Source organism: Eriocheir sinensis, chromosome 1 (genome assembly GCF_024679095.1).
Source record: "Eriocheir sinensis breed Jianghai 21 chromosome 1, ASM2467909v1, whole genome shotgun sequence".
NCBI lineage: Eukaryota > Metazoa > Arthropoda > Malacostraca > Decapoda > Varunidae > Eriocheir > Eriocheir sinensis.
The window spans coordinates 4,661,083-4,685,429 of record NC_066509.1 but is presented as its reverse complement, the minus strand read 5'-3'; the positions used below and the strand labels follow the sequence as shown (position 1 = coordinate 4,685,429).

At 41.3% G+C, this 24,347-nt stretch overlaps 3 protein-coding genes across 5 annotated transcripts in view; 2 read left to right on the top strand and 1 right to left on the bottom strand.

Annotated features, from left to right (window-relative positions):
* The first annotated feature begins 3,894 nt into the window (after positions 1–3,894).
* The window catches only part of LOC126984254 (uncharacterized), a 31,741-nt gene continuing 11,288 nt past the window's right edge, over positions 3,895–24,347 (top strand). Inside the window, exon 1 of one of the 2 annotated variants that reach the window (XM_050838020.1) lies at positions 3,895–3,916. The gene's annotated coding sequence lies outside the window, so the exon portion shown is untranslated. Of the gene's footprint in view, positions 3,917–4,017; positions 4,039–24,347 lie in introns of those variants that run through there. The other variant, XM_050838148.1, reaches the window with a different exon arrangement.
* The window catches only part of LOC126984489 (uncharacterized), a 29,137-nt gene continuing 11,288 nt past the window's right edge, over positions 6,499–24,347 (top strand). Inside the window, exons 1-2 of the mRNA XM_050838231.1 lie at positions 6,499–6,635; positions 7,722–9,040. Coding sequence (XP_050694188.1) covers positions 6,512–6,635; positions 7,722–8,989 — 1,392 coding nt within the window. The 5' untranslated portion in view covers positions 6,499–6,511 and the 3' untranslated portion in view covers positions 8,990–9,040. The remainder of the gene's footprint in view (positions 6,636–7,721; positions 9,041–24,347) is intronic.
* LOC126984541 (RPA-interacting protein B-like) lies at positions 9,628–22,985 on the bottom strand. 2 transcript variants are annotated; one of them, XM_050838340.1, is made up of 6 exons: positions 22,792–22,985; positions 18,829–19,001; positions 18,653–18,729; positions 15,343–15,440; positions 14,146–14,262; positions 9,628–13,485 (listed from the first exon to the last, which is right to left on the bottom strand). In XM_050838340.1, exons 1-6 carry the CDS (start codon positions 22,894–22,896, stop codon positions 13,342–13,344), a joined length of 714 nt encoding a protein of 237 aa, XP_050694297.1. In that variant the 5' UTR covers positions 22,897–22,985; the 3' UTR covers positions 9,628–13,341. The 2 variants fall into 2 exon arrangements, with proteins under 2 accessions (XP_050694297.1, XP_050694241.1); XM_050838284.1 differs by having other exon boundaries at positions 14,146–14,277; positions 22,792–22,981.

Genomic DNA, 24,347 nt, shown 5'->3' with positions numbered 1-24,347 from the left:
GAGTGGCCATGTGCTAGGCTGCTATAGGTTTTGGATGCAATAGACTTGTATCATAAGTTTTACGTTCGGCTATAATTTAACTTGTTTAACGATTTTGTGTGAGGCCATAAATTGGAGGTGGGATTTTCTTAACAGCGGAATTGCTCGCCACCTACACTCCCTGTTTGACATTAGGAATATTTGCCAACAAGGAGCATTTACCTCCTTATTGCCTGATATTTCTTTTACAAAACTTTATGGTGCATTTTATCACATGATTCACACCACTTACAGGATACAAAGAGATTAATTTCATCTTCCATCAACAGACAAATGCTTTCGACGCTGAACTATCGCTAACTACGCTACTTACCTCGCCCAACCGAGCTGGTGGAGGTGCAAGTTGGGGTTTGTGGCTCGCACCAAGCGGCGGTGCACTGTTTTACCGCCCATTAAATGCAGCAAATTTAACCAAGAAAATATATTATTTAAATAAAAGGCTTCTTAAATAAGTGCATACTATTAGCATGGTTATAAAAGCCACAGGAAATTTATGCCAAGCAGGCAGTTTGTAATGAGCGTAATAAAGTTAAGAAATTGCTACGGTGGCAGAAGGAACTCTCATGATGCCTCGTGTGTGTGTGTGTGTGTGTGTGTGTGTGCACCCTTGATGGTACAAAATTATAAAAAGTCCATAGCCTAGCATAGGGCTACTCAACTGGCGGCCCGCGATCCGAATCCGTACCTCCTGAGTTGTAGAAAAAATATATAATTAAATAACATGAAGATCCTGGCGATAGATTCTTCCAAGTGCATTTCCTCGACTGATTGTATAGCCTACCCTACAAGCCTACAGTCAGTCGAGAAATGCACCTGTAAGAATCCATCGCCAGGACGTTCATGTCATTACATTTTTCTACTCCTGGAGCCTGGGGTTCAGCTACAATATCTATCCGGAGCTCTGCATACACTGGAACTTGACTAACCGGACCATTGCTCATAATATTTGAGTGTCCCTGGCCTAGGCGACGAGCGAGTGGCGTTGAGGCTCCCACCCTGCCACGGGCCCCCGCGGGCAGGCCCCACGCAGCCATCCCTTCCCCCATCTCCCCCCCCCCCCCCCGTCCCCGCCCTCTACATGGCTCACACCGCCCAAATTTACATGACTACGAAGGGCGCGGGACTCACCTCTCTCAGCAGCACCAGCAGGAAGAGCGGCACCAGCAGCAACAAAGCCCACGATGGCGCCCGGTGAGAACGGGAATGCCTTCAGGAGTCCCAGGGCCCGCGGCAGCCTAGGACGTGGCGTGCCCTGGGTCTGGCCTCAACGCACCCTGGCACACAATAGTCATCATCGTAAAGTTATATTAGTCCGTAACACCGCCATTTTCAAACCACAGTCGGTTACCCACAACGCGCCGCATTTCACTGCTCACAAGCAGACGACAGTTGACTCGTGACTCGTGAGTCGTATCGTGCCTGCGGCGGTTTCTTTATTCATCTATTAGTTTATTATTATTGATTTCTGATTATTCATTTATTTATTATTCATGTTTCTATATATTTTTTTCAAGTGCATTCTATATTTTCAAGTGTCTCAAATAGCAGCTTGCTTTAGGCCACTCCCGCTAGAGGTCACCGTGTCCTTCTGTCAGTTGAGGGTTACCAACAAACTAGCACTTCCAAAGCAACAAGTCTATAGCTAGTTTCATACTTTCTCCTGCCTCATACCCTTGCCAAGTGAAGGGATGATGATGGCGATGTGATTTGATGGGCTAAGCCAGTGGCGTCGTTAGCCTTTGGCTTCCGGGGCTTGAGCCCCGAATGTTTTGACTCTAGCCCCGAACCTTTTTCCACCCCCGGGCCCCGTGCCCCCGTCCCTCCAAAAAATAATAAATAAATATTCTCCACTGTTTGAACTGAGCTGATATTATTGATGTAGTTCATATACTAATGATTACATTTTGAAGCCATATACCAGTAGTATGAGCAGTTTGTAGTTTACTGTGCAATCTGGGAGTGTAGCTGTATGTGTTTATCTTAGGTGCATGGTGGTGAACGCAAACAGGTCCCCCCCCATCTAATTTTTTTTTCGCTCACTGTAAACTTCAGCCCCTGATGTTTTTCTCTTAGCCCCGAATGTTTTTGAACCCTAGAAACGCCACTGGGCTAAGCTACAAGTAGTCTATACAGATGTTAACTATTCATGTGCCAGTTGTTCCGTTTGGAATCATTTAGCCTACTACTCGCATTTGGTATTTAAATTACTCATGGCTGTTGCCTGCTCTCTCTTCCTCTTCTACCTCTTTCCTTCTCTCTTCTTTACTTCCTCCTCCTTCTCCTCCTTCGCTCTTTCCTCAGCCCTTACATGTGGCCTTGAAAAAGAGAGAGAGAGAAAGAAGGTAGCCTAATAATAATGATGATAATATAAGAACTCCCGAACATACTCTACACATAATCTCCCTCTCTCTTAAAACCCACGAAGATTTGTCTACACAGCGTAGCGAGGACACACACACGCCGCCGCCCCTATCTTTAGATACGTGAAGGCACTATTGCAGGTTATCTGGATGTGATCGCTGGAGGGGCTCGTGTGGGGCTGAGGAGTGGCCGATAAGGGGCGTGTCCGGGTAAGCCGCGGGAGGGCTGGGAGATAACGGTGTGCTGGGCCGTAGAAGATCTTAGATATTGGTGGAGGAGGAGGAGGAGGAAGATGGTGGTGGTGATGATGGTGGTGGTGGTGATGGTGGTGGTAATGATGGTGATGGTGATGATAATGGTGATGATGGTGAAGATGTTTATCACTATCACAACACCAATAACATATACTATAATTTCTACTATTATTATTACTACTACTACTATTACTACTACTACTACTACTAATAATAATAATAATGCTACTACTACTACTACTACTACTATTACTACTACTACTGCTACTACTACTACTACTACTACTATATACTACTATTACTACTACTACTACAACTACACCTTATTACTGTTATTATTATTGTTATTATCATTACTCTCATTATTAGCATTAGTATTATCAACATTATTATTTTCCTTATCATCTTCATTACCGAAATAAATCTTAAGTAGCTACATTAAGTGTAATAACAATAATCTTTTCCTCAAGTTTACCTTCGAAAGATTTTTCTGCATATCAGTTTTCCTCTCTTTCATTGGTAAGAAACATGCGATGAAATTTTATAAAAGTAATTACTATAACTTGTTTTACTCAATGATATATTTTCGTGTCGTGTAATCACCATGTCGCAATACTGGTCCACATAAGCAGCAGTCTGATTTTTTTGTTTGCATGTGATAAAGAATAATTGTTGTATGCGATTGCTCCAGATCCGGGTGTGAAGTGCAGAGATATACAGGGCTAAGATAAGGGAGACTGTTTCGATTAGATAAGGAAAGCAGTTCACGCAGGAGAGCTGGACACACCCACTTCGCTCATGCCACTTTCATCTATGCATAAAAGTTCGTTTCTTTTTATCATGATTATATCTTTCTTAGTAAACAAGACACTCCCGGTAAGATGTCCGGCATGCTGCCCACGTCAAAGCTACACCGGCAACTTGTGATCTACCTATACGAGCAGTTTGATATTACTGATTCATGCTGTAATGGTGTATTGATTTATTCTTCTCTCTTAAACCCGATTGCCGCGGGGAAACAGATCAAAACCTGAGACATTACGCCATATATTGCATTCATTTTACTGACAGGAGGCAAGCACAAACCGCCACACCACGATGATAAGGTGAAAAGTGGCCTCGGCGCTGGCGGATGCACGATGGCCTCGGTTGTGTATACATATGCCCCACCCACTCCTGTTTGGCACTTTTTGCTCGTTTTATTGTGCCTGGCTCCCTCACACCATTAACACGGGTCCTCTCCTCGCCTTCTAGCTGTGAACGTAGGAGAAGCAGCTACTTGTTGTTACAGTGCCATATCAGTGAGGTGCGTAGGCGACTTGCCATCGGTTAAAATCCACAGTTCATTAGGTTTTCCCTTACCCAGCGGAGAAGAGCTTTTGAGGTTTGTTTCATCCTTAATCTTGAAGTATACTACCCAAGGGGTGTGAGTGCACCCATATACTCACTGACATTTACATTCACCCTGCTCCCCCGTTAGTTAGTTCTGTGGCAACGAACGTTTCTTCACTACCAAACGCAAGCCTGAGCCAGACGTACGAAACATAACCTTCATGCACAGAGAGAGAGCGAACAGAGTGAAGCAGTGCTGTGGTAGGCCTCCCTTCCCTTTACCAATATACAAAATGGGAAAGATTTAGTGCTTATTGCAGGCTAACGTCATTGATACGAGGATGTTGCGGGTTTTTATCTGTTGAAATTCTTGACGAAAGGAAGAATATATTATTTTTACTGAATATATGACAAATTACTGCTTAGTTCAAGTTCAAGACGTTGAAAGTGTACATACCAAGGCGATCGCAGAGAGACAACGACCGGAATAGATGCGGGATTATGAAACAGAAGTGATTGGGGAGGAGGAGTAAAAAATAAAGTATATACCTTGTATGCGTTTTGGGATTTTTTTTTTTTTTTTTTTTTTTTTTGCTATTGTTGCTTTATATATGTTAAATGGGTTCTTTATCATATCAAGTTCACGAATTGATCTAAAAATCAAGTGGCGTGTGGTGTAAAGAGTAGTAGTTCGAAGGCTTATAGTAGCAGTATCACAGCAGCTATTGTTGTTATAGATTGTTACCGATACATTCTACCACAAAAAGATGCATATTCACTAAAATCACTTTCCTGAACAAGGGCAACCTATGACAGTTCCAAGGGCAACATAGAGAAAGAAATGCCACCGCCACACTAAGGGAATGACAAGCGTGCTGGGGGAAAATACATAAATCGTTTGAAGTATTTTCTCTACACTTTAAGCCTCACTGATCTGAAAATAATTAATTGGAGATCACAGGTGAGCTATTAAAGCTAATGTACTTTTCCGCGTGTCTGCCCAAGGATTAATTTTATGCTAATTCTTATTACCAGCAGCTGCCGGACTGATAGCGATAATTTATAATGGTTTATTCGGCGCCATCAATTGTCACATTAGCCATGCACGCACCGACCCCATACAAAAGCAAAACACTGCAGACCCCAAATGGCTAATCCACATGCATAACCAGTCATTGCATATGGTATTTCCTGCATGCTTTTTCAGTGTGCAGTTAACAACGACGTCTATTAACCTTTGGCTGGACATTCACCTGACCCGTATTCTCAGACGTTTTCGGCTCTAACGACAAATATTTCCGGAGGCCACAAAGGAGAGAGTCGGGTTCTCAGCTTCTTATGAGTGTCCTCCGCGTTCATGGTGCAGAAGCCTTGTCAGATTATCGCTAGGCTCATAACACCACCCAAGGAAATATTAACACAGCCTCCACGAAAGCCTTGTCAACTGTGAGTGAGGCCAGGGATGTTTCAGGATATGGACCCCAGCACGTAAAATGAAAACTAAAGCGAGGTTCTTCATAGGTTCACATCGTCACACCCTGTCACTAAAATGGGCTTACACACCCACGTTAGTTAAGGCTTTGAAAGAGTGTTTTATTATTGCTATTACTCTATTTTGTACTATCAACATTATCATAATATACTGTTGAGTCGTGCCCCAGCGGCCCCGTTACGCCCTTCCCCACCCAGTGATCTCGGGCCTGCTGGCGTCCTCGGGCGTGTTGCCTCCACTCTGCACCTGCGGGAGTGTGTCGTCAAACTTCCCAGTCAGTCAAGCTAATGACGACACTGATGATGGCGGAGATGGTGCATGCTTGTGGCGGTGATTAGCATCGTAATAATAACTTTAACACGCGTGACTGTAATATATGTATGGTGACCCATGATTGGAGAGAGAGAGACAGAGAGAGAGAGAGAGAGAGAGAGAGAGAGAGAGAGAGAGAGAGAGAGAGAGAGAGAGAGAGAGCACTTCAGATAAGTAATGAAATCATCCCTCTATGCCAGTGGTTCTCAAACTGGGGGTAATTACCCCCATGGGGGTAATGAAGCCGTTTCTGAGGGGTAATGAGGTATTTCTAAAATTAAAAATACTTTAGAGTAAAATTCAGTAAATTGATAAATAATAATAAAGTAGAAGTGCAGTTTTTTTTAACAAAACTGCATACCCAATCCTGCGAATGCATATAATTTTTTTGGGGGGGGCGTAAACCCCTTTAATATTCGTATTCTAATGAAATTTCGCCCATATGTTCCCTCCGGTTAGTAAAGCATTATGTAAGAAATTTCATTAGAATACGATAATTTTTTCCCTTTCTCAATTTTTGGGGGGGTCAATTCCCCACTCCGTAAACCCCCTTTAATATTGAGGTATCAAAAAACTTTATAGCCTATAATTTCATGTAAAATAATTGTAAATGAACAGGAATGGGGGCTAGGGGTAATTGTCCTCTACCTCTGCGCTGTCAGGGGTAACAATGTCAGAAAGTTTGAGAACCACTGCTCTATGCCATAGGGTTCCCGCCACCATGAAGGAGCCAAAGACAGGAAAAGAAATAAGCAAGAAGTGGACGGAACACATCCTGAAGGAGCACAGGGCAGCCACCAACCCGCCAGCCCTCCTGCGGGTGGACATCTGCACCGTCGACAAAGGTTGGAGAGAGAGAGAGAGAGAGAGAGAGAGAGTATATATATATATATATATATATATATATATATATATATATATATATATATATATATATATATATATATATATATATATATATATATATATATATATATATATATATATATATATATATATATATATATATATATATATATATATATATATATATATATATATATATATATATATATATATATATATATATATATATATATATATATATATATATATATATATATATATATATATATATATATATATATATATATATATATATATATATATATATATATATATATATATATATATATATATATATATATATATATATATATATATATATATATATATATATATATATATATATATATATATATATATATATATATATATATATATATATATATATATATATATATATATATATATATATATATATATATATATATATATATATATATATATATATATATATATATATATATATATATATATATATATATATATATATATATATATATATATATATATATATATATATATATATATATATATATATATATATATTTTACATATAGACTGTAGATCTATATGGTATAGTTGGAGGGTAGCAAGATTTAGAGGGTTGCCAAAAGGAGGTGCAAAACTGGTGATCTCATTGCAGTTTTCAAGGCTCATGGTCTGAAAAGAAGAGGGTATCTAAAGGCTGAACAAAGACCGTGCATACTCCATACCGTCCTTGTTTTGAAAGCCCCACACAGGTGTGCATGAGTCAGCCAGGTCTTATTGCCAGAGCTCCATCCTGCCCTATCTTCCGTAGTCTTTATGTTCAGACCTAGGATCCTTATTTCTTAAAGAAATTTCACCAGCCATACAGTTGTGTCAGTCTACTCTATGGAGTATGTAATAAAATAGACAATACTTAATGTGAATCAATTAAAGGCAGACAGGGAGATGGGACACAAACATTTCTCAAAATTTGCAGATTACAACTGTAGAAATACATACTACATCTTACTTTACTACTTCAAAAGTATGTATTTAATTGCTATAAATCATTCCATCAGATAAAGGGGATGGCTTCAACTCTGACGTGTTTTTCTTCACCGTGGAGACAACAGAGCAAGAGGAGTCTAGCTCACCCGAGACAAAGAAGGTGTACCATCTGGTGGGAAAGTTCTTGATGCAAGATCCCCAGAGCCAAGTGTTCAGCAGAAAATTTAAGATACACTTAAAGGAGTACTTAGCATACACAGAGCTCATCCCTGCTATGAATAACATGCTGAATGAAAAGGCACCTGAGGAACCAAAAATCTCCTATCCTGAGCTGATCTATGGGAAATGCAAGGGCCAGGACTTTGTTTTAGTCATGGAAAACTTACAGTATGCCGGGTGTGAGATGAATGACAAGCGGAAAGGACTTGACGGTGAACACCTCAAGGCAGCGGTGGATCAGATTGCACGGGTTCATGCTCTTTCCTATGTGCTCTGTCAGACAACAGATGTGAGCAAGTACTCTTGTTTCCCATCAGTCATTGATCATATCAGTCTCTTCGCCTTGATGATGGGAGTAATGATTGACAACTGTGTCTCATTCCTTAAATCTTCTGAGGAAACACAGGAATTGGGCAATAAATTAAAATCATGCAAGTCTATTGTATTAGAAAAATCATCTGCCTCTGTCGCTGATGACTTCCCAATCAAGTGCTTAAACCATGGCGATTTTTGGAACAATAACTTTATGTTCAAATATGCTGCCGCTTCAGATGAGCAGAAAATCATTGAAGAGGTGAAGCTCATTGACTGGGGGAACTCTTCCTGGGGCCCCCCAATATTTGATCTGCAGTACCTGGTACACACCTCCACCACCCGCACCACCAGGAAGGACCATCTGGACGAGGTGCTGAGCCATTACCATGAAACCTTCATGAGGCTCACCACTCACCTAGGGCACCCACCTGCCAACTGGAGTATTGAACAGCTTAAGTCTGAATGGAACAAGACTTATCCATTTGGTTTTCTTGTAGGTTGCACACTTGCACAGGGAACTTTGAGCACAACTAATCCTGCAAATAAAAAAACTGAACCTTCCGTGCTGGACAAGCCAATGCTTCTTCCAATAAAGTTTGTTGTGGATGGCATGAAGATGGGAGCAGCCAAAGCATTTTCACCTTTGTTGCTGTCTGGAGTTGGAAAAAAATTTATAGCAAGTTTTATGGGAAAAATTATGAAGCCAATCTTGGAGGAACTCAAATCTGGCAAGAACGAAGCAATGAACACAAGACTTCTCGATTTAGTCTATGAAGCTGATGAGAAGGGACTCTTAACAACATAATGCAGTTTAGCAGGATCTAAGCTGAGTATATTTATTTCCTAATTCAAACAGGTCAACCCATGACAGATTACGATTAGAGTCATAATGTTCGGTAGACCCTTGAAATAACAGACAAGGATACTATTGAATGACTCATTGGGCAAGACATAAGGGTTCAAGCCCATAAGCCCTCACTGTCTTACCATGTGGAAGGGTTTGAAGCAGTGTCTGTCTTGTCACTTCATGACATGCATGGTCATCTACTTAGCCAACAAATATTTGGCACTGTTGAATATCAGGATGTCATTCTCCTCCTAACTATAAACATTATAACTTTAAATATTTATATACAATAAAAATTGAATTTGGATGGACTGAGTGACATATTCCTATCAAATTGGCAAAGTAAAATACGTAACCAGGTGGAAAGAGCATGCATGTCAAAATGTGATGCTTTCTCGTGCTGAGACATGAATCCAATAGGCAGCAGCTTGTGAATCTAATCTACCAACAGACCCAGAAGAAATAGTACTAGGTGAGCCATACTCATCTGATACGGACTGAAAATAAACAGCAAAAGGCTGTAATATATACCTTCTGATGTTTGCCAAAATGTAACAAATCATTATATATCACAAGGTAAGAAATAACAAGTTGAATAATATCTTTACAATGCAAGTTTTTATAACTGTGAAAGAACAGTGAAAATATAAACTATTATAATACTGTAATTAGTGTACAGGTAGAAAATGGCACGTACTCTACTGAAATGGTTGTCTATGTATTTCATTATCCAAAGGCAGAAACTGTTATAGGCACCAGACAAACTTGTCACACTCACCAATTTAACATGTAAACTGCTTAGTATCAGTTGTATTATCAAATATCACCCAACAACCCAATAGACTAACGTTCATCTTCATTAACACCATTCCATTTCTTATGTGAGGGACCACAAACTCGCTCAAAAATCTCATTCATCATGGTCTGATCACATGCTGGACTGGTGATCACCACCCAGTACCCTCCTCCTTTTGAGCTTGGGGCTACACATTCATGGATCTTTGGGTATGACTGGGACCTCCCATCACACCCACACACACCCAGGATGCGGGACACAAACCCCGTCTGACACCCAGTACTCATTCACCGCTGAATGGACACGAGACACGGATTAGACTAACCATCCCCCGTCTTCACTTTGCCCAGGAATTGAACCTGGGACCTCTCATTTACGAGAGCCAAACCTGAGAACCACTGCATTACAGAGGTCTGTTTTTCATGACAGTGAGGAACCACACTCAAAAAACATGAATGTGTGTGTGTGTGTGTGTGCTGGGTTCCAAACAATTAATGTATACCAATGTAATTACCTGATGCAGAATAAATTTAATTGCTTTATGCTCTTGTGGATACTCCTGTACTGAATTCCTGCTCCATAACCCAAGCAAAGTGCTTGCCCTAATTTTCTCCTCACCTTGAAAACATATCAATCACTTTGTATACTTATGAATAAAAGAAAGTTCAGCTCTTCTATCACCTTATGAGCTCCAACTCCTACTTCAATATTAGTTATAGTTGGTTCACCTGAGTCTGAAGTGAGCATTATCGCGCAACGGCAACCTGCAGCCACACGGCTCATCTGACTTCATGGATACTGTATGCTAGCCTGTGCATAGTAGGCAGTCATCAGTGTCAATAATATGCAGGCAGCAATAACAAATACCGTCAATTATAGTCAATTATGAGTTAAAAATATTAGTAATGTCACAAATATCTGTTTTGTTAATTTACAAGATCATTGATTATGATTATTAAACAGCCTTGAAGCTGTTCACCACTGATAAAATTAGCAGGGTTTATATTAATAAAACAGCTATTTGTGACATTACTAATATTTTTGTAACTCATAATCGACTATAATTGATGGTATTTGGTATTACTGCCTGCATATTATTGACACTGACGACTGTTTACTATGCGTGGGCTAGCATACAGTATCCACAAAATTGGACACGCCGTGTGGCTGCAGGTTGCCGTTGCGTGATAATGCACACTTCAGTTTCGGGTGAACCGACTATAGTGATTCCTCTTCAACTAACCTCTTACACTGACTCATGGAACCGTAGGCATTACAACATGCCTGAACACGCCCTCCCCCAATTGTTAAAAAAATACAACCCTTACATTCACAAGCAGCTCTTTCTAGGGGGTCTTTACCATCATGAAGGAATCTTGGTACTGAAACTCACCCTGCTTTATGGGTGCCAAACATTTACTGCCACAAGCAAAAGATATCAAGAATGAGAGCAGTGAAAATAGATGTGATAAGGATGATAAGGAACCTCTTTGGAGATCATGGGGTAGAAGAAAGATGTCAAATGATGAGCTAAAAAAAGATGTGTGTAGTTATATCTACACAGGAAGTGGAGATTCAAGAATGGGTCTGTCAATGATTTTGGCCTATAAGTAAAAATTATCAAATGATTATTTTGACTTTCCGTTCCTCCTTTTTGGAAGATAATGCTCATGATAAAAAGTGACAACTGAGGAAGGAATGGATCAAGCTCAAGGGACAGACACTTGGCAAGTTGCACCTCTTTATATCCTGAATGCCACTGCCATTCTAAGACTGAGTGCAAGATGTCAGTTTGGATTACAGACTATTTCATTTATATATTTTATTGGACTCTGGATAATAGTGTGGGTCAATGTGCAAAGCAGCCCTTTCAACTGAGTGGTCCCAATTCTGATGAGTGCTTTTTATCCTTTATTTATTCATTTTTGTCATATGAGGCCATTCTTGCTCCTTGCTTTGCACTGGCAGAAAATGGGATCATGGCTAGCATCATTATTCAATTAGTCTTAATAATATATTTGATTTATTGAGTCATTTTTCAGGCCATTTTCTTTACCTTCACAAACATGCAAGATTTGCCAAGCTGAAAATTCAGAAATTCATTTATTGTAACAGGCTGAGTTCCAGCTAGTACACTTGGCTTAACAATAAAAAAATATTTATATGCAATCATGGTCAATGTGGATGCAGTGGATATAGTAAGAAGTTGCAAGTCGTGAATGAATGAACCTAACTTCCAGAATCAAACTGGAACACCACCGACATATGGAAATATTACAAGCTGGAAATTTAGCACTAAAATCAAAGCACTGAATTCACCTCTCCCTTCACTGGTGACTGTTAAACATGAATTAAAACATTGCCATCCACACACACAAAAAAAAAATCACAAAAGAATATTTCTGGGATATTCAGGATGGGAGGTGAAAAGAACATAACTGGAAAGACTGGCCTGGGAAGAGGCCCACACTAGGCATTCATGCAACATTCAGGTTGTGTCTTCCTGGACCCTGACATCAGTTTCGACCCAGCCACAAACACTATATAGTCCTGACTCTGCGCCTCTAGTTCATTACGTATTCAAAGTTACAATATTCTTTTCATCACTAAAATTACAATGGTAACAATGCCATACACAACATTCACTGTTAACAGCACCTTTGTCATCCATCACACAGGTAATAATTTACTTAATCATTTAATTTCTAGAGAGCTTTGTCAGGCATCACATGGAAGTATTTGGCTAAATCATGATTTAGGAATAGGGAATGGACTAGATCTTGGTTGTACTTGGTAAGTTTCAATTCACATTACTAAATTGGAACAGATCCAAGATCATTTGATCAGCTTCAATCTTTAAGAGTTAAATTATTATGCAAATTAAAATTATTCATCACAAGACATATAATCAATTACAGCTATATTATCACAACCCCTAAACCTAATATTTTTTTATGATTAAACCTTCAATTTCAGTTACGTGAAATGAAACTTTTCAAGAGCTCTGTCAACAAGTCTAAGTCTGTCTCTTGTATTCAAATTTATCTTGAAAAATAAATCTTTACTGTATATTTGCTAATCATGCTAATAATCTTTGTTTTCTATAACTCAAGGCATCATTTTCATTCTTCTCTTGTGAACAAAACTTGAGCAACTAAAGTTAACATTAACATTCAAGCTGTCACATGAATAATCAAAATGAAGCTAAATCCTTTTAAAGTCACTGTTGCATGAATTTATCTCTAAATTCTGCAATCACTAATTCAAGCAACAGCATGAAATGCAGTATATCTTTTGAACTGTACATTCATAGTTAAGAATGATGCACAGAAAGTAACATTACCATCAAGAATATACTGAAGTACAATAATTGTTTCCTCCCTTTATGCCTGCTATACTCACATCATCTCTAATATTAAACCAGCCTCCAAAGCAAACCCCTTAAACATACATGATATGAAACAGCAGGCCCCTGAACACAGGCTAAAATGACCTGGATGTGGGAATGCACACCTTACAAAAGGAAGGACATCCAGTCACAGAGACTACATGTAATAAGGACATTAGCACCTTGAGTGTCTGTGGTGGAAGTAAAGGACATCCTCCCAATGCAGGCCTGGCCGTGGTGGGACAGTGTATTCTCCAAGCTTGACTTGACCTGAAAAACAAATAAGACTATATAAATATCACACTATTGTAATGATTCACACTTTCTATTCAAAGCAGTGAGCACCAGCACTTTAGTCAGCTCCATAGTTCAACTTAAAGGGGCCAAATGCTTCTAAACTAACACAATATACAACAAAAATTCTTTGCATAGGGTTAGGTGTTCATACGGATGGTAATATACTTGAGGAAACTAGACAGGAAATCTCTTTAGTATTGGGTGCCGAGAAGAAAACCTGAGCTTTATGAAGGGTACAATTTGATTTGGCCGCTAACAATGACACAGAGTTGGGCTAAGGAAATGGCCTAAAGTCTGGTTCCACAAAAAAGTAGAAGTCTATGACATGATACTCAAAGACAAAACATGACCATTAAAGGTGAACCATTTGGCAAGGTGCAGACTGTATAGGTTTCTTTTAATTTGTTTATGCCATGTTCATGAGGTGGTGTGACTCTTGCAAACAGGAATGAGTGGAGGCACTTCTGCTGTGGCCACCCCCTAGAGGTAAGTCCTAGATGCACCAGGGCATGATAGCTACAATCAGGTGAATAGAGTATAACTAACTGAAGGAGGTTATGATTATAGTCCCCAGTCATTATGAAGCAATAAGATATCTCTTTTACTCCATGAACAGTTTCTGCAATAACTTACTGTATTTAGCGTAAGGTTGGCCCCCTGCAGTGCTAAGCCACAGCCACACACTAAAAGGTTTGACGTAGGACCATCACCAGAGACAGATGCAGGCGGTGCAGACTTGTTCACCGTTTCCTGCAATCCCTGAACCTATAATGATCACAGTCATTTAGAACAAAACATATACCTCATATAGTAACCATCACCTAAAATTCATAAGTGGCATGGCACTGTTACTACCCTCTAACTGGCACAGAAAGCTGAATAGGAGGACAAGCTGAAAATATGCAGGGGAAAATACACAGCCTTATGAATGATTATCACAAAACTAGAGCCAGCTATAGGGCATTATGCACGAATAGTTGCACTGGTCCTAATATGTGGTAAAAGGCACCGAGGAAATACCACTTTGTTAGAAAAGGCTATACACATAATTTCCTTGATTTTATGATGCTCCTGAGAGTTGCCTTGTCAACGGAACACTTCTCATTACCCTTGATAACAATTAATCAATCCTTTCCTCACTTCTGCAGGCTCTGGTTTACAAGATGCAGCACAAAGTTTAATTACAGATCCTTTTGCTAGCCCGGATAATTTCCTCGACCTACATTCTTGTTTGTAATGACCTTATCCTCCTAATTTCTTAACCTTAACTCACCATATTTCATCACTATTCTTAAAGTCTCATATCCTACAAAATTATATAACAAGCAGAGAAAATATTTTTCATATATTCTGCTAAATTGTTTTATAAACCTGACATTCCATTTATGAACAAAAGTGAGTATTTTTCTTTTTACAGTAAAATGACTAAACATAATAAAGGAAAAGAAATAAAATGACTGCAACATGCTGCTCCTGCACAACTCCTGACAGTCTGCTCAAGAACAAGTCTAAGGCACGAGGGAGAAAATGTAGAAGTAAAAGGAATGATATTAAAATGAATAGAAGGTCTTGAACAGTGAGGCCATGACAGGGGAGGAGGCATTCAGTTGGTAAGTTTAAAGCCTGCATATAGTTATAAAAGATAATAAGGAAAGCAATATTGGTTAGATTTTGGGAGGCTGAAGATAATCCACTGATGTACAAAATAAATAAGCAAGTTAGACAGCAATGTAATATAACAGCACAGTTGGTTGCAAAGAAATGTACCCAGTTAATAACAGACAAATTTTCATACTCACTTAAGTGACACTAAAAAAAAAAACATCTTACTTGACATATTGGGCAAATAACCTCCTCAGCCTGGAGAGCTACTTGACTGGCTAGAGCAGCTGTGTCAAACTTGAGGACATCCATCATTGTCTGCTCCTCTGTAAAAAGAATATAAGGGAGATTTTAAATGTATTAAGACTTAAGTGAAATGAAAGAGGTGATATGTCCATGAATAAAGTACATACCGGTAACAATTAACTCGGACCTCATGGAAAAATATTTCTGGGGGATGTCTATTGAACATGAGATAGACTCCAAAGAAAGTTGTGTTAAATTCACTTTGAGTTAAATTGAAATGTTATTTCAATGGAATTAATTCATTTGTAACCCGAGAAACAAATAATTGTAATACGTATACTTTAGTGACAAAGTAGGATGGACTGAGACTATCCCATAAAAGGCACAGTACATATATATAACTGAGAAAAACTGCTTATTACATAAAACCCACAACCCTTGTAAAAGTAAAGTTGGGAGCATCCGCTATAGCTGCGGCAACAGTGCTCATCACCATCCTACTGGCCCTTTGAGCCTGTGGTGGGAGAGAACCTATCCCCTGACACAGAGTCAGTGTTATATCCAGGATACCACAGTTCATCTTCTCCAGGTATCCATTTATCGACCATCCCGAAAGAAAGGATGATCAGTTATGTGAGCTGCAAGCCAATTGCCCCAGCCAAGATTCAAACCCAGGCCTGTAGATTCATAGTTGGAAAACCCTTTGGAAGTACCCCAGTCAGCTGATGGGCAAAACAAGACACAACCACAGCACATATCTCCTGCTAGCCACTGTTTGTATCTCTCTCACATACACACACACACACATGAACATGAAAAAGGAAGCCTGCAGAAGACAGAAAAAACAGCTTACCACAAAGAGTAGAAGAGGCCTAGAACAGCCTGGAAAAAGATGTGGTCCACGCAAAGACAATTCATGAATTTAAGACAAAGTTGAATTTTAGTAGGTATGGAGATGGGATAGTGCAAGCACAGCTCCTTTCCCATATACCACAACTAGATAAGTACACACACACACACAGAGAGAAGCGTGGTTAGTGCACTTGCCTCACAACCAAGAGGTCCCAGAGGTTTGATCCCTGGGCTGAGTGGAGACAGATGGGCAGGCTCCTTTACTCCGTGTCCCCTGTCCATCCAGCACTGAATGGGTACTGGGTGTCATTTGAGGGTTATGTTTTGTCTCCCAGGTGTGTTTGTGTGTATTTACCTATATGTAGTCTACCGGGCCCGAGCTAAGCTCTAATAGTATAGTCATCATTATTTCATCGACGCCTGCTCCTAGGAGCTCCCACCAGGGGATGGTCACGGCAGAAGAGCTTCCAACTTTCTCTATCCAGACACTCCCTCCTTGCCTGCTCAAAGTTTCTCAAAGATCTTTCCCCCCTCTCCATAATATACTCCTGCACCCTATCTCTCCATTTCACTGGAGGTCGTCCTCTAGCATTCCCTCCCTCTATCTCATTCACATACACCCTTCTGGTCATTACTCTCCTCCATTTGCTCCATGTGGCCAAACCACTTTAGAGTCTATCGCTTCACTTCTTCCACCACTCCACACTTCTTCCCTTCACCTGTGACACATTCCAAAATGCTCGTACACACTTTCATTACTCATTCCATCCATTCTACTCACACCACCAGCACTCCTCAAATAACTCATTTCCACTGCCTGCACCCTAGACCTCTGACTTTCATTCTAGATCCACGTTTCACTTGCTTATGTGAGGGTTGGTACTAGTATAGTCCCATCTCCGTGTCTACATTCATCCAGCCTTTCCTTCATTTGTTGGACACTGCTCGCCTCCACCACCTCTTCCCGCCAGCTGTTCCATGTGTTAACACTTCTATGTGGAAAACTATACTTTTTCAAGTCACTCAAACAGGTTCCTTTATTAAGTTTCTTTCCATGTCCTCTCAGCCCCTGCGTTCTTGCAGTTGAGAAGAGATCATCTCTATCCACCTCATCAAACTTATTTACCAACTTATACAGCGTGATCAGATCTCCTCTCTCCCTTTTTTGTTCCAGTGTCGTCAATTTCATCTCTTTCAATCTGTCTTGATACGTCATATTCGAGAGTTCTGGGACCATTTTAGTTGTAATTCTTTGTATCCTTTCCAACTTTCTGATATCCTTCTTTTTGTGTGGCAACTATACAACTGCAGCATATTCAAGTTTTGGTCTTATCAATGTTGTTATTATTTTCCTCACCATTTCTTTGTCCATAAAATGGAATGATACCCTTATATTATGCATCATCCCGTAGGTTTCTCCAAACAGCTTGTTTATGTGCTTTTCTGGGGATAGTGTGTCTTACATCATTACTCCCAAATCTTTCTCTTCATGTACCACCTTTAAGGTTTCTTTTCCCATCCTGTATGTTTTCCTTGGTCTTTTTTTTTACTTTTCTCTATTTCCATAACATGGCATTTGTTTGCATTAAATTTCATCTCCCATAACTGGGTCCATCTACACACTATCCAGGTCTTTTTGCAGTTCTTCACAGTCTTCCTCTGTCCTCACTTTTCTTATTAACTTTGCATCGTCTGCAAAAAGGCTCATATAACTTTTTATACCCTTCGGCATATCATTTATATATATTATAAACATTATTGGTGCCAGAACTGAGCCTTCAAGAACTCCACTCTCTACTCACCTCCAATTTGATATCTCTTCCCTAATCACCATCCTCATTTCTCTTCCTGTTAAGTAATCCTTCATCCACTCGATAACCTTTCCACCCATTCCTCCCCACTGCTGTAGTTTCCAAATTAACCTTTTGTGCAGAACCTTGTCAAAAGCTTTTTTCAAATCGAGATATACACAATCAGCCCACCCTTCTCTCTCCTGCACCACGTCTATTGCTCTTGAGTAGAAACATAGCAAGTTAGTGACACATGATTTCCCTTTTCTAAATCCAAACTGTCCCTTATTTATCATGTTTTCCTTTTCTAAATGTTCGACCCATTGTTTTATTTATTATACTCACAAATCCTGCACATTACACTTGTCAAAGAGACTGGTCTATAATTTGTGTGTGTGTGTGTGTGTGTGTGTGTGAGGCTTCAGCCACACCCAGAAATCCGTCACTTGAAAGCTCTAAGTTAGGTTGAGGAGGGTACTATCTGGCGATCACAAGTCTAGGGTGTGGTCAGCCCATGGTGAAAACACACACACACACACACACACACACTGGCACAGTGCTTGCAACTCAAATTGTACAATTCACAAAGTTAAGGTGACAAGCAAGATTGGAGACTACTTAGTTAATGTTGGAAGGCAGAGTAATCTCACCCTCTGACATGAGCTCTTGCTGGATCTCCTCCATAAGCTCTAGGAGTGTCTGCTCATCTTCTTGTGGGTCATCTTCACTGAAAGAAAAGGCTTATTCAAACAAAATGAAGCTTAAACACATGCATGCAAACATAAATAAACTTGACAAGCAGCTTTCTTTCTTTTTCTCAACACACCTTGCTAGAGGAAAGCCACTGTCAGGACTCATGGCAACCCACTCCACCTCCATGACATCCTGCACCCTCATGGCTGTTTGCAGGCTGTTGTTATTGTGGTTGATGGTGTCCCCGGCTGCACGGAAGCGGTCCACCAGCTGTGACCTGCTGGACCGCAGCCGCTCCTTGCATCGCTGTGGAGGATGTTGAATTTTAAAAGTATTCACTATTCATAACAACAAAACACAGGTTAGTGAAATCATGTGATTCTTTCTAGACTGTTACCAATGGGAAAGACTAAGCACAGCAAAAGTGAGTTGCCAAATACAGACTGCACTCAAGACAGTACATCACAAGTATCATAACAGGACCTTCAGCATTCTATTTCCTATACTACAAAGGTTCAGCATTTTTAAGTAAAGGAACAAGAGAGGAGCATCAAGATATCTTTCTTTTGGCCACTCATCTCTACTCTCTTTTATAGGAGCAGTGCTTGCAGGCTTTTTGTTTGTGTTTATTTATCTTTACCCTTGAGCTGCTTCCTCTACTGTAAACACTAGTTGCCTCAAGTGATAAGAAGACTTTTGTTGCCACTCAATGACAGTCTCAGGTTAGGTAAAAAAGGGCTGCATTAAACAAGGTTTGTTAGGCTTAGGTATGGTCTAACCCAGCAGCAGCAACAGGCCAAATTTGTGGCTTTATGGTGTACCAGCGACAGGCCAAATTTTTGCCAAAATAGATGATGCATAAACTGATCACAAATGCGCTGATATATATCATGAAATGGTTTGTGTAAGTGATGATTTTTTTTAATTTTTCTCGCTTAGAGGGGTCTTTAAGAAACATCTTGACTCACTCTCCCTTTGCTGAAATCTCCATCTTGGGAGATTTCAATGTTCACCACCAGCTTTGGCTTTCATCCTCTTTCACTGACCAGCCTGGCGAACAAGCCTACAACTTTGCTCTCCTCAACGACCTAGAGCAGTTGGTTCAGCACCCTACTCATATTCCTGACCGTCTTGGAGACAGGCCCAACATTCTAGACCTCTTCCTTACCTCTAATCCTTCTGCTTACTCTGTCAAACTGTTCTCTCCATTGGGCTCCTCCGATCATAACCTTATTTCTGTATCCTATCCTATCACTCCTGTACATCCTCTGGAGCCACCGAAGAGGCGATGCTTCTGGCATTTTGCTTCAGTTCGTTGGGACAACCTGAGGATGTACTTTACTGATTTCCCGTGGAATGGTTACTGCTTCCAGGAGAGAGACCCCTCTGTGTGTGCTCAGCGCATCACAGAGGTGATTGTCTCTGGAATAGAGGCATACATTCCACATACTTTCTGTACTCCTCATGCTAAAAAGCCTTGGTTTAATCATGCTTGTTCTCGTGCTATTAAAGATAGAGAGGCAGCTCACAAAAGGTTCCAGAGCCTTCAAACTCCCGCTAACTTTGATCTTTACATTTCAGCCCGGAATCATGCCAAATCTATTCTCCGACTTAGCAAAACTTCTTTCATTAATAGAAAATGTCAACACCTTGCTTCTTCTAATTCTTCCCGTGACTTCTAGCATCTAGCCAACAATATCTCCTCAAATTTCACTTCTTCCTCTTTCCCTCCTCTCCTTAACCCTGATGGCAGCAATGCCGTCTCATCTGTCTCTAAAGCTGAACTCTTCGCTCAAACTTTCTATAAGAACTCCACCCTGGACGATTCTGGGCATATTCCTCCTACTCATCCCCCCTCTGACTCCTTTATGCCTGTTATTAAGATTCTTCCAAATGATGTTTTCTATGCCCTCTCTGACCTCAACTCTCAGAAGGCTTATGGACTTGATGGAGTACCTTCTATTGTCCTTAAAAACTGTGCTTCTGTGCCGACACCCTGCCTGGTCAAACTCTTTCGTCTCTGCCTATCAACATCTATCTTTCCTTCCTGCTGGAAGTATGCCTTTGTACAGCCTGTGCCTAAGAAGGGTGACCGTTCCAATCCCTCAAACTACCGCCCTATAGCTTTACTTTCCTGTCTATCTAAAGCTTTTGAATCAATCCTTAACCGGAAGATTCAAAAGCACCTTTCCATTTCTAACCTTCTATCTGATCGCCAGTATGGATTCCGCAAGGGGCGTTCTACTGGCGATCTTCTTGCTCTCTTAACTGACTCTTGGTCATCCTCTCTTGGCCATTTCGGTGAAATTTCTCTGTTATGCTAGACATATCGAAAGCCTTCGATAGAGTCTGGCACCAGTCTTTGCTTTCTAAACTACCCTCTTTCGGATTCTATCCCTCTCTCTGTTCCTTTATCTCCAGTTTCCTTTCCGGCCGTTCTATCTCTGCAGTGGTAGACAGTCACTGCTTTTCCCCTAAACCTATCAACAGTGGCATTCCACAGGGCTCTGTCCTATCACCCACTCTCTTCCTGTTATTCATCAATGATCTTCTTTCCATAACAAACTGTCCTGTCCACTCATACGCCGACGACTCCACTCTGCATTATTCAACTTCTTTCAATAGAAGACCCTCTCAACAGGAAGTACACGACTCCAGACTGGAGTCTGCAGAACGCTTAACCTCAGACCTTGCTATCATTTCCGATTGGGGCAGAAGGAACCTTGTGTCCTTCAATGCCTCAAAAATTCAATTTCTCCACCTATCAACTTGACACAATCTTCCAAACACCTATCCCCTATTCTTCGACAACACTCAGCTGTCACTGTCTTCAACACTAAACATCCTCGGTCTATCCTTAACTCAAAATCTCAACTGGAAACTTCATATCTCCTCTCTCGCTAAATCAGCTTCCTCGAGGTTGGGTGTTCTGTATCGTCTCCGCCAGTTCTTCTCCCCTGCGCAGTTGCTATCCATATACAGGGGCCTTGTCCGCCCTCATATGGAGTATGCATCTCACGTGTGGGGAGGCTCCACTCACACAGCTCTTCTGGACAGAGTGGAGTCTAAGGCTCTTTGTCTCATCAGCTCTCCTCCTCCTACTGATAGTCTTCTACCTCTTAAATTTCGCCACGATGTTGTCTCTCTTTCTATCTTCTATCGATATTTCCACGCTGGCTGCTCTTCTGAACTTGCTAACTGCATGCCTCCCCCCCTCCCGCGGCCCCGCTGCACATGACTTTCTACTCATGCTCATCCCTATACTGTCCAAACCCCTTATGCAAGTTAACCAGCATCTTCACTCTTTCACCCCTCACACTGGTAAACTCTGGAACAATCTTCCTTCATCTGTATTTCCTCCTGCCTACGACTTGAACTCTTTCAAAAGGAGGGTATCAGGACACCTCTCCTCCCGAAATTGACCTTTCTTTCGGCTACCTCTTTTGATTCTTTTTTGGGAGCAGCGAGTAGTGGGCTTTTTTTATTATTTTCTTTTTTTTGTGCCCTTGAGCTGTCTCCTTTGTTGTAAAAAAAAAAAAAAAAAAGATCCCCGCAGCTACCGGGTTAAGACAGATCAGGTTAGGTTAGGTTTAGAAATACTACCACTGCAAATCTTATGTGCAGTTATAGCTATTTACTGCTAAGCATGACATTAGATTTGACTGACTATTTCAGGGCCATTAAGCTTTTTGATCCCACCTCTTCCTCTGCTCAATGAAATAGCGTTGATCTTGAGCCTAAATACTTAAGGCTCATCTAATTAGAATGACTCCTTTCCTGTTAATTATCCATGAGCCAAATTAAATGTTCATCCTACAAAGGTAAAAATACACCTAAGATACGCCTCATATAATTAGGATTCGGTCAGTGATGCAAGTGGCAATATACAAGTTAGGATTACGCGTCATACATTTAGGATCCTGTCAGTGGCAAAATACAAGTTAGGATTACAAGTTCTCGCTACAAGGGATAGGGCGGGCGAAAAGGTACGGGGAGGAGGGAGAGGAACAAAAATGATCCGTAGAGAAAAATTAGACAGTAAATAGTAAATCTGCCCCATGACACGTCCCCCCAGTTAAGGGCCTGCCTCCCTTGCCTCGCGGTACACATCCTTCCACGGGGGTGTCTTGCCGCGCGCGTTCTTGTACAGCCTCTTGTGGTGCAGCCGCCTCTCCAGTAAGCCTCTCTGCGCCCTGTCCATGGTGGCGACGCTGAAAGAGCGAGGGCGGGCGGGGCGGGCGGGCTGTCAGTGTTTATCAGCATCCAGCACTTGGTCTTGGTCACGGCCCGCCGCCAGCTGACCGCCGCAGCGTTGCCAAGTGTAACCGACGTAAAGGAGCTGGACTGAGGTCTGAAATCCGCTAGGAAAACTTCATCCCTGCCTCCAATACAAGGATTAAATTTTAGGGCGCTTCCCACGAACTATCAATAGCTTCTCCACCTTAAAAAGAATAAATATACGCTTAATCAATATATGGAAATGGTTTCAAGGAAATGCACCAGAAAAGGTGCTAGAAGTAGCGGATTTCGCGCGGTTTGGCAAAACTTCCAGCGCTTCCCGCCAGCGGTGCGCGCCCCACTACCTGTGCCACCGACCCCCCCCCCCCCCCCCCACACACACACACCGCCTCGAACGGGGTTTGGCGCTACACAGCCTGCTTATTTTTCTCCGTTGCATGGAAAATATAGACTCATTGGTGTTTTAGCGGTGCTCGGACTAATTCAATCGACCTAATCCTCTGAGACTTGAACCTGGACTTGGACTTGAAGGTAGGAGTCACCCGGGCGATCCTGCTGAGAGGTAATGAATACAGTCTTCTTGGTCGGCGCCAAGAAGTTTAGAGTATTCTCTAGTCTCTGGTCGGTGCTTTTTGTTAAATCGAGTGGTCGTCACTCTAACGTGGTTAGTGTGGACAGAATCCCGGCGAGCAAACACTGACATCACCGGCACTGCTCGTCGGTGGTGATTGTGTGGCGGTGCGTTCGGGTAACTCGGGACCCGGATCCGGATCACGATGACTCAGCAGAACCGAGTGATCTGCTGTGATCGTGATGATGAGGTGGGCAGAAGCTGCATGTCCCGGTGGCGTCGGCCATTTTTTATATTTATTTCTGCTAAGTATCAGATTTTGCCTCCAATAAAAGTCAGAGGGTGGTGTCAGTGGGCCCCAAACAGTAAGTAGAAGTGGTGGTTGGCTTATAGTGAAACATAGACATGAGGGAGTTTTCTGTCGGTTAATTTTGTTTTTCCTGACCTAAAATGCGGGCTTCTTACCATTTTCGCCCAGTTGAACGCATTATTAAGATTCTCGTGACAGTTACAACGAGGCTCAAGTTCCCAAGGTTACAAGGAAGAGAAAAATAAGTATAGCTATAACCCTGAGCGATGGAAACAGGCTGTAACCAATCCGAAGAGAAACAGTGGTGAAGGTATGTGAGGTGATGGCAGGGGTGGCCTCTCCTTGCCAGTGCAATGGTTGGTGTTATACTCGTGTTGGGGCTGAAAATGTGAAGGGGATTCTCACTGAGCTCTGGGATCCCTTGGGCAGCATCTGCGTCCTGACCTTACTCCTGCTCGACCACGCCTGTCTTAGAAGGATGTAAGGAAAGAGAAAAATCGCACCACTGACAATGCTTTCGAGGATTATTGTG